The sequence below is a fragment of the Lonchura striata genome, chromosome 8, assembly GCF_046129695.1.
Source record: "Lonchura striata isolate bLonStr1 chromosome 8, bLonStr1.mat, whole genome shotgun sequence".
Lineage (NCBI taxonomy): Eukaryota > Metazoa > Chordata > Aves > Passeriformes > Estrildidae > Lonchura > Lonchura striata.
Genome location: NC_134610.1, coordinates 16,089,743 through 16,102,138, shown reverse-complemented (window position 1 = coordinate 16,102,138; position 12,396 = coordinate 16,089,743). Strand labels below are relative to the sequence as shown.

General features: G+C 61.6%; 2 protein-coding genes across 3 annotated transcripts in view; one reads left to right on the top strand and one right to left on the bottom strand.

The window, feature by feature from the left end:
* Window positions 1-12,396, top strand: part of LOC110468386 (tubulin alpha-5 chain) — an 85,034-nt gene that overhangs the window by 9,353 nt on the left and 63,285 nt on the right. The gene's annotated exons all lie outside the window — the stretch shown is intronic.
* The window catches only part of SPEG (striated muscle enriched protein kinase), a 38,556-nt gene that overhangs the window by 20,958 nt on the left and 5,202 nt on the right, over window positions 1-12,396 (bottom strand). The window contains exons 1-7 of one of the 2 annotated variants that reach the window (XM_077784972.1): window positions 9,655-9,977; window positions 6,459-6,498; window positions 5,345-5,374; window positions 4,860-4,949; window positions 4,217-4,598; window positions 1,634-3,153; window positions 527-670 (exon numbers count right to left, since the gene is read on the bottom strand). In XM_077784972.1, the coding sequence (XP_077641098.1) occupies window positions 527-670; window positions 1,634-3,153; window positions 4,217-4,598; window positions 4,860-4,949; window positions 5,345-5,374; window positions 6,459-6,498; window positions 9,655-9,687 (2,239 nt within the window). In that variant the 5' untranslated portion in view covers window positions 9,688-9,977. Of the gene's footprint in view, window positions 1-526; window positions 671-1,633; window positions 3,154-4,216; window positions 4,599-4,859; window positions 4,950-5,344; window positions 5,375-6,458; window positions 6,499-9,654; window positions 9,978-12,396 lie in introns of those variants that run through there. The other variant, XM_021526305.2, reaches the window with a different exon arrangement.

Genomic DNA, 12,396 nt, shown 5'->3' with positions numbered 1-12,396 from the left:
CACCGGCCGTGGATGCACAGCTGCTCCCCGAGCACGTCCTGTGCACAGCGTGCTCGGAGGCCATCAGCCCTAAGCTTCTGGCCTCGGGAAACCACCTGAGCTGCCCCAAGAGCAGCCCAGAGCATTAGAGAATCACAGAATAGTTTGGGATGGAAGCACCCTGATGATCGTCTCGTTTCGACACCACCTCCCCCGGCATGGGCAGGGACGCCACCCACTAGATCAGGTTGCATCACCAGTCCCTGCCCGCGCAGCGCTCAGTAGCCCTTCTCCCACTTTCCCAACAGTCCTGCCCAGCACTGCGGGACAGCAGGCACCCTGTCCTGGCAGGCAGTGCCCAAGCACTTCACTCCTGTCTGAGGGGAGGAAGGGCAGAAGGGGTGCTCCCAGAGTGGGCACATCACCTCCTCTGAGATACCCAGCTCAGCGCTGGGTGTCCCACTCATGCCGCACGGGCGGGGACATGGACATGCAGAGTCCCTCTGCCATGCTCGTGCTCCTGACACCCCGCTCCAGGGCGGCTCACCTTCTGGCTGGGGGTTGGCCGTGACAATGCACTTGAGCAGCACCTCTGCCCCCACGACAACTGCCATGTCCTGGATGGGGATCTCAAAGATGGGGGCTTCCAGGGGGTCTTCACCCGCTGAGACATAGGAGTCATCTGAGGACTCTGCACAGGGAGAGATGGGCCCCGTGGCTGTCAGCAGGGTGAAGTGAGTGGGTTCTGTGCCATGCTGGGCTGTGTGCAAGCAGAGCATGCATCTCCCAACCCACTGATCAACCACACCCTCTCTGGGGCATTAGCAGGTACTCTGGCCATGCAGTGGATGAAAAGGCCACATCAGGATCCACCATGGCACAGAGCAGGCAGTGGGGACAACACAGGGGACCAGGAAGGGGCAGGAAGCATACAGCTTGTTGTACATCCCCTTAGGGCTTAAGAAATGAGGTGACAGTGGGGTGTGGAAGAAGGAGGGTCCTATATCCTACTGCACCCCCCCACCCTGAACTTCCTCTAATCTCTCGTGGGATGGTGGCTGCTGCACTCCAATACATCAGCAAGCACCTCCCAGCTCCCTCCCCTCTCATGGCCCCAGCACAGGAACAAAAGTCCTGGGGCTGTGCCAGGAGCCTCAGACATGTGCGCCTGGCACTCCTCTGGCTAGAGCAGAGCCTAAAAGCTCCCAGCCCAGGTATAGTCTGGTCTAACTGCTGCATGCTGGGATGGGCAGGACACCTCTGGTCCAGCCAAGCCACCTTCCCCTGGGGAAGCTTGGGCTGCATGCCCTGCCTGGACCACCAAGCATGGCCCAGACAGGACAAGTTACAGTGGGTGCCCTGTGCCCCAGACCAGGGCTCTATGCCACAAGTCAGTGTGCTGTATCTTTCCTGTGCCAGACAAGAGGTATGGAGAAGATTACAAGTGTTGCAACCTCAAGGCCCAGCAAACCGGCAGCCAGGCTGGTCTGTCTTATGGCACTGCTTGGTGCCAACTACCCCAGCCTCCAGAGTCATGTCCCTCTACCCCTGGGCTCCCCATGCCTCCCAGGGGCAGGATGGAGGTCCCCCAACCCACTCAGGGGCTGGCCAGACCAGCTCTGTGCCTCAGGAGGGCAGAAAGCCGTGCCCCTACCTAGCTCTGGAGAAGTGGGCCTGGCTCGGCGTCCCTTCCCCTTGCTCCGTGTGCTCCTGCCTTCTTGAGCCGTCCGGCCACTCTCTTTCTTCTCTGACACTTTCATCTGCCTTCTCTCCACCTCCCTGCCCACACCATGCTGTCCTGCCCAGCTTCGTTCCAGACGAGCTTCCTGCTCCATGCCCGGCTTTGCCCAAGGCAGGAACCTCACTTCTGTGGGCGTCTCTGGCCGCCGGTACAGTCCGTGGGGCACAGCCAGTCGGGCAGCCAGAGCTTCGCTCACTGCCCCCGGACCACGGGCAGGGCCTCCATCCGGGTACAGACTGCCTTCGGCGGGACCCGCCTGCGAGAGGGCCACCCTTCCCTGCGGGCTGGCTTGTGCCAATGGCCACTGCTCCTTCTTCTTCACTTCCCCAACGCCTTCTTGCTGTAGACCCCTCCTGGCACCCGCATCCTCCACCGAGCTGGGCTGTCCAGCCGCCCCACCCCCCCCCGCTGGGGCTCTCTTCCCACGCTGCCCCCCTGGCAGTGGCTCCCCATCAGGTCCCACCAACAGCACGCTGGAAAGTGCCAGGTGCTGGATGACGTGTGTGCTCTCTGCTGGCGGGCAGGTCTTGGGTGGCAGTGCCTTGCGTCCGCCGGCGCCCTGAGAGGAAGAGGTGCGGGGGGCACGGGGTGCGGGGGGCTCGCTGCTCGTTGGGGGTGACGGTGTCGGGGGCAACCCGGCTTTGCACAGCTCCTGGGAGCGCCGCAGCTGCTGCTTGGAGACGGTCCGCTTGATGCGGGTCAGCTCCTCTGCAAATTTGTGCTCAATGGCATAGACGCGATTGGCGAACTTGCCCCGCTCGTCAAAGGATGCGGCTTTCTGCCGGAAGGCCAAGCGCCGGCACGCTGCCGTGCTGCCCGGCTCCCAGCGGCCACCTTCCCGCAGGTCCTCCCGCGAGCCACCCGGAGTGCTGGCACGGCGCGTGCCAGTGCCGGGCTGGTCGAAGGAGCGCGTCTTGCGCAGCGGCAGGTTGGAGCGTGTGGGAAAGGGACTGTCCTGCTCCAGGCTCCTCTGCCGCTCCTCGAAGTACTGCAGCCTTTCAAAGATCCTGGAGCCAGCACGCACCAGCTTGGGGGATGCCCGGACGGAGATGCGGCCGGAGGTGTCGCTCATGGGTGTCTGCGGACGGGACTCCTGTGTGCTACCCTGTGAGTACCCAGAGGACTTGGGCTTCTTGATCTTCTCCTCGTACTCCTCGGGAACGATGTCCTGGTACTCTGCTGGCACCGAGGACTTCTTGCGAGGGGTCACGGGTGTGAAGGAGGGGACGCCAGGGCCACGGGCAGCAGGCTGGGATACGATGCCAGTGGGCGGCTGCAGACATGTGCCAGCACGAGGAGATGGTGAGCGGACGATGGGTGGCTTGGCAGTCAGCGGCAGAGCAGCAGGAGATCTCGGGGGCTCTGCACCAGGCTTTGGAGAGACAGGCCCTCTGTGGAGGTCATCTCTCCGGTAGCCTCCCTGGGGGATGCTGCTGCAAGGGCAGAGATGGAGGAGCATGGCTTAGGAACCACCCTTGTACCTGCTTGGCCGCATCCCAGCTTCCAGCCTGTACCATAGTGCCCAATGGGGCATGGCAAATGGGTCAAACAGTCAGGGCAGCCTTGTGACTGCAGACTCAAGGGGTCCCAGCAAGGGCATCTGGTCACCCCAAGACCACTGGGAGCTGGCTGGGTTAGGTGAGTCTTGGACTGCCGGGACCCCTTGTACAGGGGTACTCATGTGGAGCAGCAGGGTGATGCTGGAACACCCAGTGAGTCCCCACCCAGGGCCACCATGCAGACAGGACCAGGGGCTGGGGGGATGCCCCAGTTTGCTGGGGTGTCCTGGTGTGCTGAGGCAGTGCAGCCTGGCCAGAAGGGGTCCCCAAGGCTGCAAGGTCTGCCTGTGCACATGCTGTTGTGGGCACATCTTCCTATCCCACTGCCCCCAGAGGAGCTCAGCAAACACAGCATGGAAATCATAAGGTGGAGATGAGGTTCTGGTGGAAGAAGCAGCCTTAAACAAAAAAAAGAGCAAGATGGACGTCAAAGGAGCAGGCCCACAGGTATGGGAACCAAAGGCAGCAAGGAGGGACAGGGGCTCTGAGCACATCAGCAGGATCTGGGGAGGCAGCATGTCCCTGGACCCTGCTGCCACCCCTCTACTGTGGGCAGACACTTGCCAGTGTGTGTCCCAGGCTACTGTGCACCTCCAGTTCCCCACACAGTGGGCTGCGCAGAGCACCATGCTGGGGTGGAACAGGAAAATACCCATGGTATAATCTACGGGTGGGATACTGCAGCTCAAGCAGTGGCACAGGGAATACACCCAGCCTCAACCTGGCCACAGCAGAAAGGGACCCCACTCTACATCACCCCCCAGGCTGTGTTGCTCCCACCTCACCAAGAACAGGCTACCTGCTGCTCAGAGTCCCCACTCCTCCGGGAAAGTGAAGGCAAAGAAAGCCCAGGTGGAGGGAAGGAGATGGCTGCAGGGGTTGGAAGGAGATGGCCCCAGTGCGATGTCCCCTCCGTGTGCTTCCCCTGGCTACTTACACGTGGAGCGAGAGCGCCCGTCCTCGGTACAGGCTGAAGGCGCTGCCGTACGGGTCGCTGGCCACCGAAAGGCTATCCTCTGACCCCCAGCTCGTGCCCACCAGATTAGCCCGTGATGCCCGCACCAGCGGCTCCACGCCCAGGTGCCGGACCTCGGCGCCACGTGGGGCCGGCGTGTTTGCTTGCCTTGGGGTTCCCTGGGGCTGCGGCCAGGCAGCAGGACGGAGGTAGGGTCCCCGTGCAGAGAGGCTGGCATCCGTCTCCTTCTCCACCACGGTCTGCTGGCTGCCTGACCAGCTGGAGCGCTCCTCTGCCTGGGACAGGGCCAGCACCGAGGTCGGCGTTGTGTTCATGGAGGCGTCCACGAGGGTGTCAGACCCACCTGAGAGAAGAGGGATGAGCCAAGACTGGATGCCTGTGAGGACAAGCTCAACACCCTGCTCAGAGAGGGCTGAGCCACCGTGGGGTGTACCAGCATGTCCTGAGCAGCATCCTGCTGCCTCAGGCCCTCTCCCCTTTATATGGGTGGATCACGGATCCCTCTCCATGGACACCCTCACAGCCTGGCCAGCAGAGGCCTTGTGGGGAGTCATGGTCAGCAGCCAGTGTCAGGACTGAATGCCAGCCAGGTGTCCCTGCTCACCCGTGGGGGTGCTGAAGGCCGTCTCATCCTGAAGATCGCTGCGCTGTGTCACCTGGGGGTCGCTGGATTCATCCTCACCTGTCTCCGAGTCTGGCGTGGGAGGGGAGAGTAGGAGGTGAGGGTACAGAGAGACAGCAGACCACACTGGTACTGTCTGTCACAGACCCATTGGCTCCTGGAGCACGAGAGCAGTGCCCAGGCAGCTCCAGGGCAGGAGGCATGACTGTGACCTGCAGGGACAAGCTGCCGGCAGGGAAAGGCAGGACTAGGAATGGGAAAGTCCAGCAGGACAAGGGCAGGCAGGAACAGTGTTAAATGACAGGAGGAAGGGAGGCAGTGCCAGCAGTGGGAACGCAGATGGCAGAGGTGGCATGGGGACAAAAAAGCAGAGCAAGGGGACAATGGAAGTGACAGAGCAGGGTGGCAGGCTGGGATACAGGGTCCACTATGGGGACAGTGATGGCATTGGGAAGGCATCTTCCTACCGTAACTTTGTTTCCTGCAGGAGCGGAAAACTTCGCTTCCATAGGGGCAGCAAGAGAGAGAGAGACATCAACACCCGGTTATCGGCCCGGCCTGCGGAGACGCGGGGGGCAGCCGGGGGGGCCCTTGTCCCCAGCACTTCCCCACCATGTCTCCACTCTGCATCACACTCACTGCACACCATTCCAGCACTGCACACAGACTCTCTCCTCACACACAGTCCCACCTGTGCAGTGCACAGCACCATTCCCTCCCTGTGTCACAGCCACATCCTCCCCAGCAGGACAGCCACCCCCTGTCCCTGGAGCTGCTGGCCTCACCGCTGCAGTATCCATACACGCCTCTGTGCTCTGCAGTGCATCTCAGCCTGGGGCTGGACCCTTCCCAGTCTGTGCCCCAGCTGGGCACTCCTGGAGGTGCTGGAGCACATGGACACATGTCCATGTGCACACAGCCTCCCCCTGGCATGTACAAGTCCATCCTCTGCCCCACCAGTGCAAGTGCTCTACAATACAGCTGTGCTCCACAGCACAGCTGCAGTTGATAAAGCCAAAATTCACAGGGCATCACTAAGAGCTGACCCCCACCAGGCAGGATGTGGCAAGGCCATTTCAGTATCACCCTAATGTCCCATTCCAGGAAAACTAGTGCCATACTGCCAGGGGAGGAATGATTTTCCTCCTTGCCATTGCTCAAGCCCTCACAAGCTACAGAAACAATCCCTGCAGTGAGAAACATGTCCCCAGCCCCACCACTGCTCCTCTCCATTGCATTCTTAAGGTGTGCAGGGGGCCACACTGCTTTCCCCCGTTCCAAGCCACCCCTCTGCAGCCCAGCACACGACCAACTGCTTCATGCACTTCTAGTGCATCAGATTCCCAATCATAGCCACAACAGTCTGGCAGCCCCTGAGCAAGTAGAGTGCAAGGCCAGGCGCAGACCACCTGCATGGGGGACACTGTGAGCTCCTGGCTGACTGGGACCCTATTTTGTGGCTGGCAAGATGCAATCCAGCCCTGCCCAGCCTCTGATCGCTGCCCCTTGCAGCATGGTGGTGGGCCCATCCCAGCACACTTGGGGCAGCGGGGGGAGTCGGGTCCTGGTAACTCAACGCACCATGCGTGAAGCGCCCGAAGCGCCGCGAGTGGCCGGTCTTCTGCAAAGGAAAAGAGAACAGAGCATTACCCAAGCATGGTGATACGTACCTGCCATGCACTCACACCCCTGCCACACCACGCCTCGCATGCATGCACACACCCCCCACCCCAGCACACGCAGCCCCGCTCACACCCACAGCCTCTCACACGCACTCTGGCACGACACACGTCGCAGCGCTCGCGCCCTCCCACCGGCAGGGCACACCTGCCACCGCTCACACGCGCCCTCGCTGCACACCCACGGGTACCCGCAGGCACACGCCCCCGCGCACACGCAGAGATGGATGGTGTAGGTGGGCACGTGCAGCGCATGCCCAGCACGCTCACACACACCTGTGTGCACGCACGCGCGCCGAGTCCCCTTGGTGATGGCACTATGCTCCCCAGCCCTGTGCTGCAGCCCAAGCCCAAGAGCGACAATCCTGGGCCTCCCAGATGCCCCAGAACTGCTGCCTGCAGCTGGCATAGCCTGCAGCGAAGTCTTTGCCTGGGCTGCTGCCCAAGCGCTCTGCAGCCCCTTGAAAGCCACCCAGCCAGCATAGGGATTTGGCCAGCAAAATGTCTTCCAGGCACTGGCCCAGACTCCACCATGGCCACTGTCCCAGCACGGGGACAGCATCCTTCTTCCCCTGTAGAGGCTGTGCCAGTTGAGAGAGGCTGCCTGGCAGCACGGGACTGGCCTGTCGGTGCAGGCTTGGAGGCACGGGGGCTGTGATCACCCATGCCGTCTGGGCGGGCAGGTGGAAACCGAGCATGGCTTGGAAGCACCAGGAGCTCCCTGCCAACTTGGCTGCCCTCTGTGCTGCAGCCCAGGGCTGGGCACTTGCGTGCCAGGGAAGGGACCAGCTGAGGGCAGCTTGTCTGCCAGACCCAGTGTGCACTGACGCCATATCCCAGGAAAGCAGAGGACGAGGTGATCTCCAAGGAAAGCGGGAGTGGGAATGTGGAGTGCAGACAGGCAGTGTTGGGCTGCCAGGACTGAGCATCCTTCCCAGCCAGTCTGGGTGACAGGGTCTCCCCAGGACACTGATGGCCCATGCCCTGTCTCCCCAGTGGGGAGCCCATGGCTGAACACCCAACTGTCTTGAAGCCCTTCGCTCCACCAGCCCCTCCTGCCCCACCATCCCTCCAGCTCCCAAGCAGGTCACGGACAGCCAGACCCCAGGGACAGCCAGCCACCAAGGATGGACAGCCAAGCATGGCAAGCAGTTAGTTGCCCTTGAAGGACAGAAGGCTCATTTCACATGCCCCAAATCTGCTGCCACTGCAGTGGCAGACCCCGCACATGGGCAGCACTCACGTTCCCACCAACCCCCCTGCCTGAATACAGTCCTGGCCAGAGGGCAGTGGCTGCACGAGACACATTTGTATTCAGGCTGAGCCAGGCTTCACCTCCCCTTCTCGGCTGACTGTGCTGGTTCTGGCTGGCAGCCCATCTTCCAGGCCAGGGAAAGATGAGTGATTAACTGCACCATCGGCGGATAATTCCCCCATTAAAAAATGAAAATGCAATTGAGTGCCATTATCGGGTACTCTTATGGCTTCCCCAGGGACAGGCGCCATCGGCTCCCCATCAAATATGGTGAGTGTACCCAGAGAGCTGGGCTCCATTGCCCAGAGCTACAGAGGGGCTGAGCCCCCTCCCCTTCACCTCTCAACAGGTCCCTACAGGATCAGGGCACCTTGTAGGATCAGGGCACCCTGCAGACTAGACCCACCTCAAGCACAGCACCCACCTGCAGCCCACTAGGGAGCAAGTGCTGGGTGGTGGAGGGTCAGCCCCATGCCAGGAGATGGAAAGGGGGCAGGAGCTTGGTATGGGATCAGAGTGTGCACGAAGGGGACAGAGAGAGTAGGGGTAATCCTCTTGCGTGGGATTTCATTTGCATGTTGGAAAAAGGGGTGGAGGAGCCCCAGGAGCACACTCTGTGCCACCCAACCCCGAGTAGAGAGAAGAGCTGGCTGGGATCCACACCCAGCTTCAATCCTGCACTACGAGGCAGCTGGCTGAGACCTGGAGGTGTTTCCTTCCCCTGTGCCAGGCACGGATCCACCTGTCCAGCCTGGGGTCCTGTGCTGGCCCAGGCATGGTGCATCCCTCACTATGGCCACGGGCCAACAGGGAGTGAAGGATCTCCTGGGACCGTGGAGCTTGCCACCACCTAGCACGTGGAACCCAGCGCTACATGGCACTGCTGCCTACTGTGTGGGACAGGCAGACAGGGAGCAAGGACGGAATGAGGTGGGGATGGAGCGAGTAACTTGCCTAGTGCAGAGAGAAGCCACTGTGGCTGTTCTGACACCCCTCCCGTGCTCAGCCAGCGGTGCAGGACCCTGCCCTGCCACACGGGCAAGCCCCTGGACTTGCTGCCCCCAAATGCAGATGGGGCAGCCAGGCTGTGCAAACCACCCTGCCCCAGAGGGACCCTCAGCACCTTCTCCCCCTGGGGACCTGTGTCCCATCGTGCATCTTCCGACCCTGGGAAGGTGCTGCCCCTTCCCAGTCCCCTCTGTGCCACCAGGCAGAGCGACAGCGGGGAGGCTACGCGTCCGCATTAGGCTTGTGTGCCCCGGGGAATTGGGGGCGGGGGGCTTCCTGGAAGTACGTTCCCCATCCTCCACCCGCCGCGGAGGCCAAGTGACGTCCTTGCTCCTCGCTCGGCGGCGGAGCGTGCGGCGGCCCGCGAAGGAGCCGTGCCTGTGCCAGGCATGCTCCTGACGCGGAGGGGATGACGCAGGCAAAGCCTGGTCTCGGCTCCTGACCACCGGCACGGGGGCTGGGGGAGCCGGGAACAGCCTCCATTTGCTGCCCCGACTCCAGAGGGCAGAGAGGGAAGAGAGGGGCGTGCGGAAAGCCCCGGCGGGGGTCCCGGCCCGGGTGTTAGCACAGGAGGTGCTGAGCCCCTGCCCTCTGCCCCTCCTGCCCGGGCGGCCGAGGCCAGGCGAGCAGCTGGCAGCTCTGCAAGCGGGGCTGAAGCTGGTGCTGTGCAAAGCCCTGGGGAGCCCCAGGGGGCAACGGAAGGGCTGGAGGGACATCCCCATCCTTATTCGCATCCCCATTCCCGTCTCCATCAGCATCCATTCCCATCCCCAGCCGCCCTCGACACTGCCCCCTTCTCCCGGCACCCGCCGGCACGGCAGTCTGGAGCCCTTACCTGGAAACGCTTCTTCACCCAAATCTTCTTCATGCTTCTGCAGAGCCCTGCTGGCCCGCTGACACGGACTCAGGCCCGGCAGGACGGCAGCCCGCTCCCGGCGGGGTCCCCGCTGTCAGCACGGCGCGGCAGCAAGCGATGCTCCGAGCATCCTTCACCACCGGCAGCCGGGAACGGTGGAGGGAGAGGAAGGGGCTCGCCAGGTTGGGCTCTCGGGAGGGCTGGAGCTGTGAGCATGAAGCATCACTGGAGTGCTCCTCCCTCCATCCTTCCCCCGCCTGCCTCCGCCTCCGCCTCCCCGCCAGCCCTGGCACACAGTGACAGCGGTGGGGGACAGGCAGGGCACAGGTGGTGGGGGGCGAGGGCCACCGTCGTAGAGGGGAGGGGGGGGGCGTGTCTGAGGCGGGTACATCGTTTCTCCACCTCTGGCTTTGTCTACACGGCAGGCAGGGGTCCGAGCCCCTGCCAGGCAGTTCAGCCGTACGTACCACTGTTCCCTGTCACCTGTCCATCCTGCCCCACTGCCCAGGACAGGGGTGGCGCTTCTCTCTGAGGACACAGCCCCCCCACTACAGCCCTCACATGCAGACCAGCTGGGATGGAGCAACACAACACAGCAGCGCTCTGCGTGCTGTCCCCAAAGTGCTCTCAAACAGGGCAGAATCAGCTGCCACAGCCCTGCACCCAGCAGGAGGTTTGCAGTGTGCCATGGCACTCCCCAGCAAGATACAGGCTCACCAGCACTCTGCCAGCCTCTGCTCAGTCCCCCACATCCCCCAGTCATCAGTAACGCAGAAAGATGCCCTTGCCAAGGGTGTAGGTCACAGCACAACTGTACATGGGAACGAGTTAATATGGGCATAGTGCTTCACATCAATTCCCCTGGCAAACCACACAGCCTCCAGTCCCAGTGCTGGTGCCAAGAGAAACCTTGTACCCTGCCCCCCAGGTGCCTCAGGACCCACATGGGTTTGCTGGGCTGGGCTGCTCAGCCCTATCATAGCATCACTGCTCTGTGGCTGATGGGGAGACAAGCTTGGCCTGGGAAGGTAGGTTGCTGTCCCTGTTCATGTGGCATGACACACACGAGACCTCCCTTCATGCCGGGGTGAGGACCCACAGCACAGCTCAGAGCAGGACTCTGTGCCCAGGACCGAGCTGTGACAGGGCTCCTGGGATATGGGCAGAAATGGGCAGAAGCTGTGGGTGGGAGCCCCCATTGAGGCTGCTCAGGGACATTAAGAGCTATAAATGCTCCTGGGGTGCTGGCACGCCCTGGCACACCTTCCCCAGCTGACCATTCTGAGCCCTGCTGCCTGTCCCAGTTTTCTGGGTGATGCTACAAATAAACCAGAGGGGTAGTCCCAGCCTCACAGCCTCAGCAGGTCCTGTCTTGCATGCCACACCCCTCACAGCTCTTGGTGCCCCATAGCTCAATACCTTCCCTCATCAACTCACCAAGCCTTGCAGCATTCATCAGCCCCCTTTCCAGGCCCTTGGAGAGGCTGCCAAGGTCCTGGCCTCACCATGTGTTTGAGCTGCCCCTTCCTACTGCAGAGCATCCATGGGAACGCTGCTGGAGGCCTCCCCACCCAGAGCTTGTCCCCACGCTGCTCACCTGTCCCCTGGGGAGCCAGCTGCTCCACAAGGAGCTGCTCACAGGCATCATGCTCCCCATGCTGCCTGGCAGCTCTGGTAGCTTTTCTCTGCTTCCCCTCCCAGCTCATGACTCCAAACGTGAGGCTTTTCATGGCTCCATAATAACTTGCAAATTACCCAGTACAAAAGGAGCTGTTTATACAACATTTCTGTCAGTCCCACAGTTCAAGTGATGCTGCGGGGTTTCCGTGGAGACCCTGCACGTCAGACAAGTCCTACAAATGCTACAGCTGGCATTAAGGGAATCTCCTGTCAGAGACAGAGGTCTGTGCTGCCCCTCACCAGCCCCAGGTGGGGACAGAAATGGGTACCCTTGAGCCAGATCTAGGTAAAGGGGTGAACTGTAGGGCTCATGTAGGTCAGGGTACCTGCACCCAGGGCTTCCCTGCCAGGTACTCTCACCCTATTTGTGCACACCTGTGATCTTGCTGCAGGCATACATCCTGTGCATTCTTTTCACACTCAAGTGGGATTAAAAGACTCATCAGGGATGCTGGGAAGAAGCACCAAGGCTTTGACGTGTCACAGAGTGGTGCCAGGGGGAGGGTGCTGTCACCAAAGCACCCACAAGGACAGCCTCAGGTCTGGCCCCAGAGAGGACCACCTTTGTCCAGCCAAAACACAGTCACTTGTATATTCTCCAACTATCCTACATCTGCTGCCCATTGGTCACAGCTCATGGCTGGCTGGGCACAGAGCTCTTCCCAGCAACTGTGACTCTGTAGCCATCACTCAGCAAAAGCTTGAGGAGTGACTCTGGGCTGTCCCTCTGGGGATAGCTGGGTCACTTCCAAGAGGCTGTGCCTGTTGCAGGCACCAAAGTCCTTTTCAGTGGCAGCAGCACCTACAGATTGCCCCACCAAGGCAAAGCTGAAGTCACTGCAGAAGGTGTCCTGTGGGAAGTGATGGTCACCTTCAACTAAGGCTGCCCTTCTGCCCTGCCCCAGCCCAGGGGCAGCCCTGACAATGCCCTGCTCCTCTGCAGGTCAGGGACCTAGGACAGAGAATGGCAGCCAGTGCAGCTCTGGCATGGACAAGAAGCAGACCAGGAGCAGGTGGCCCCACTGCCACACAGCTCCAGCT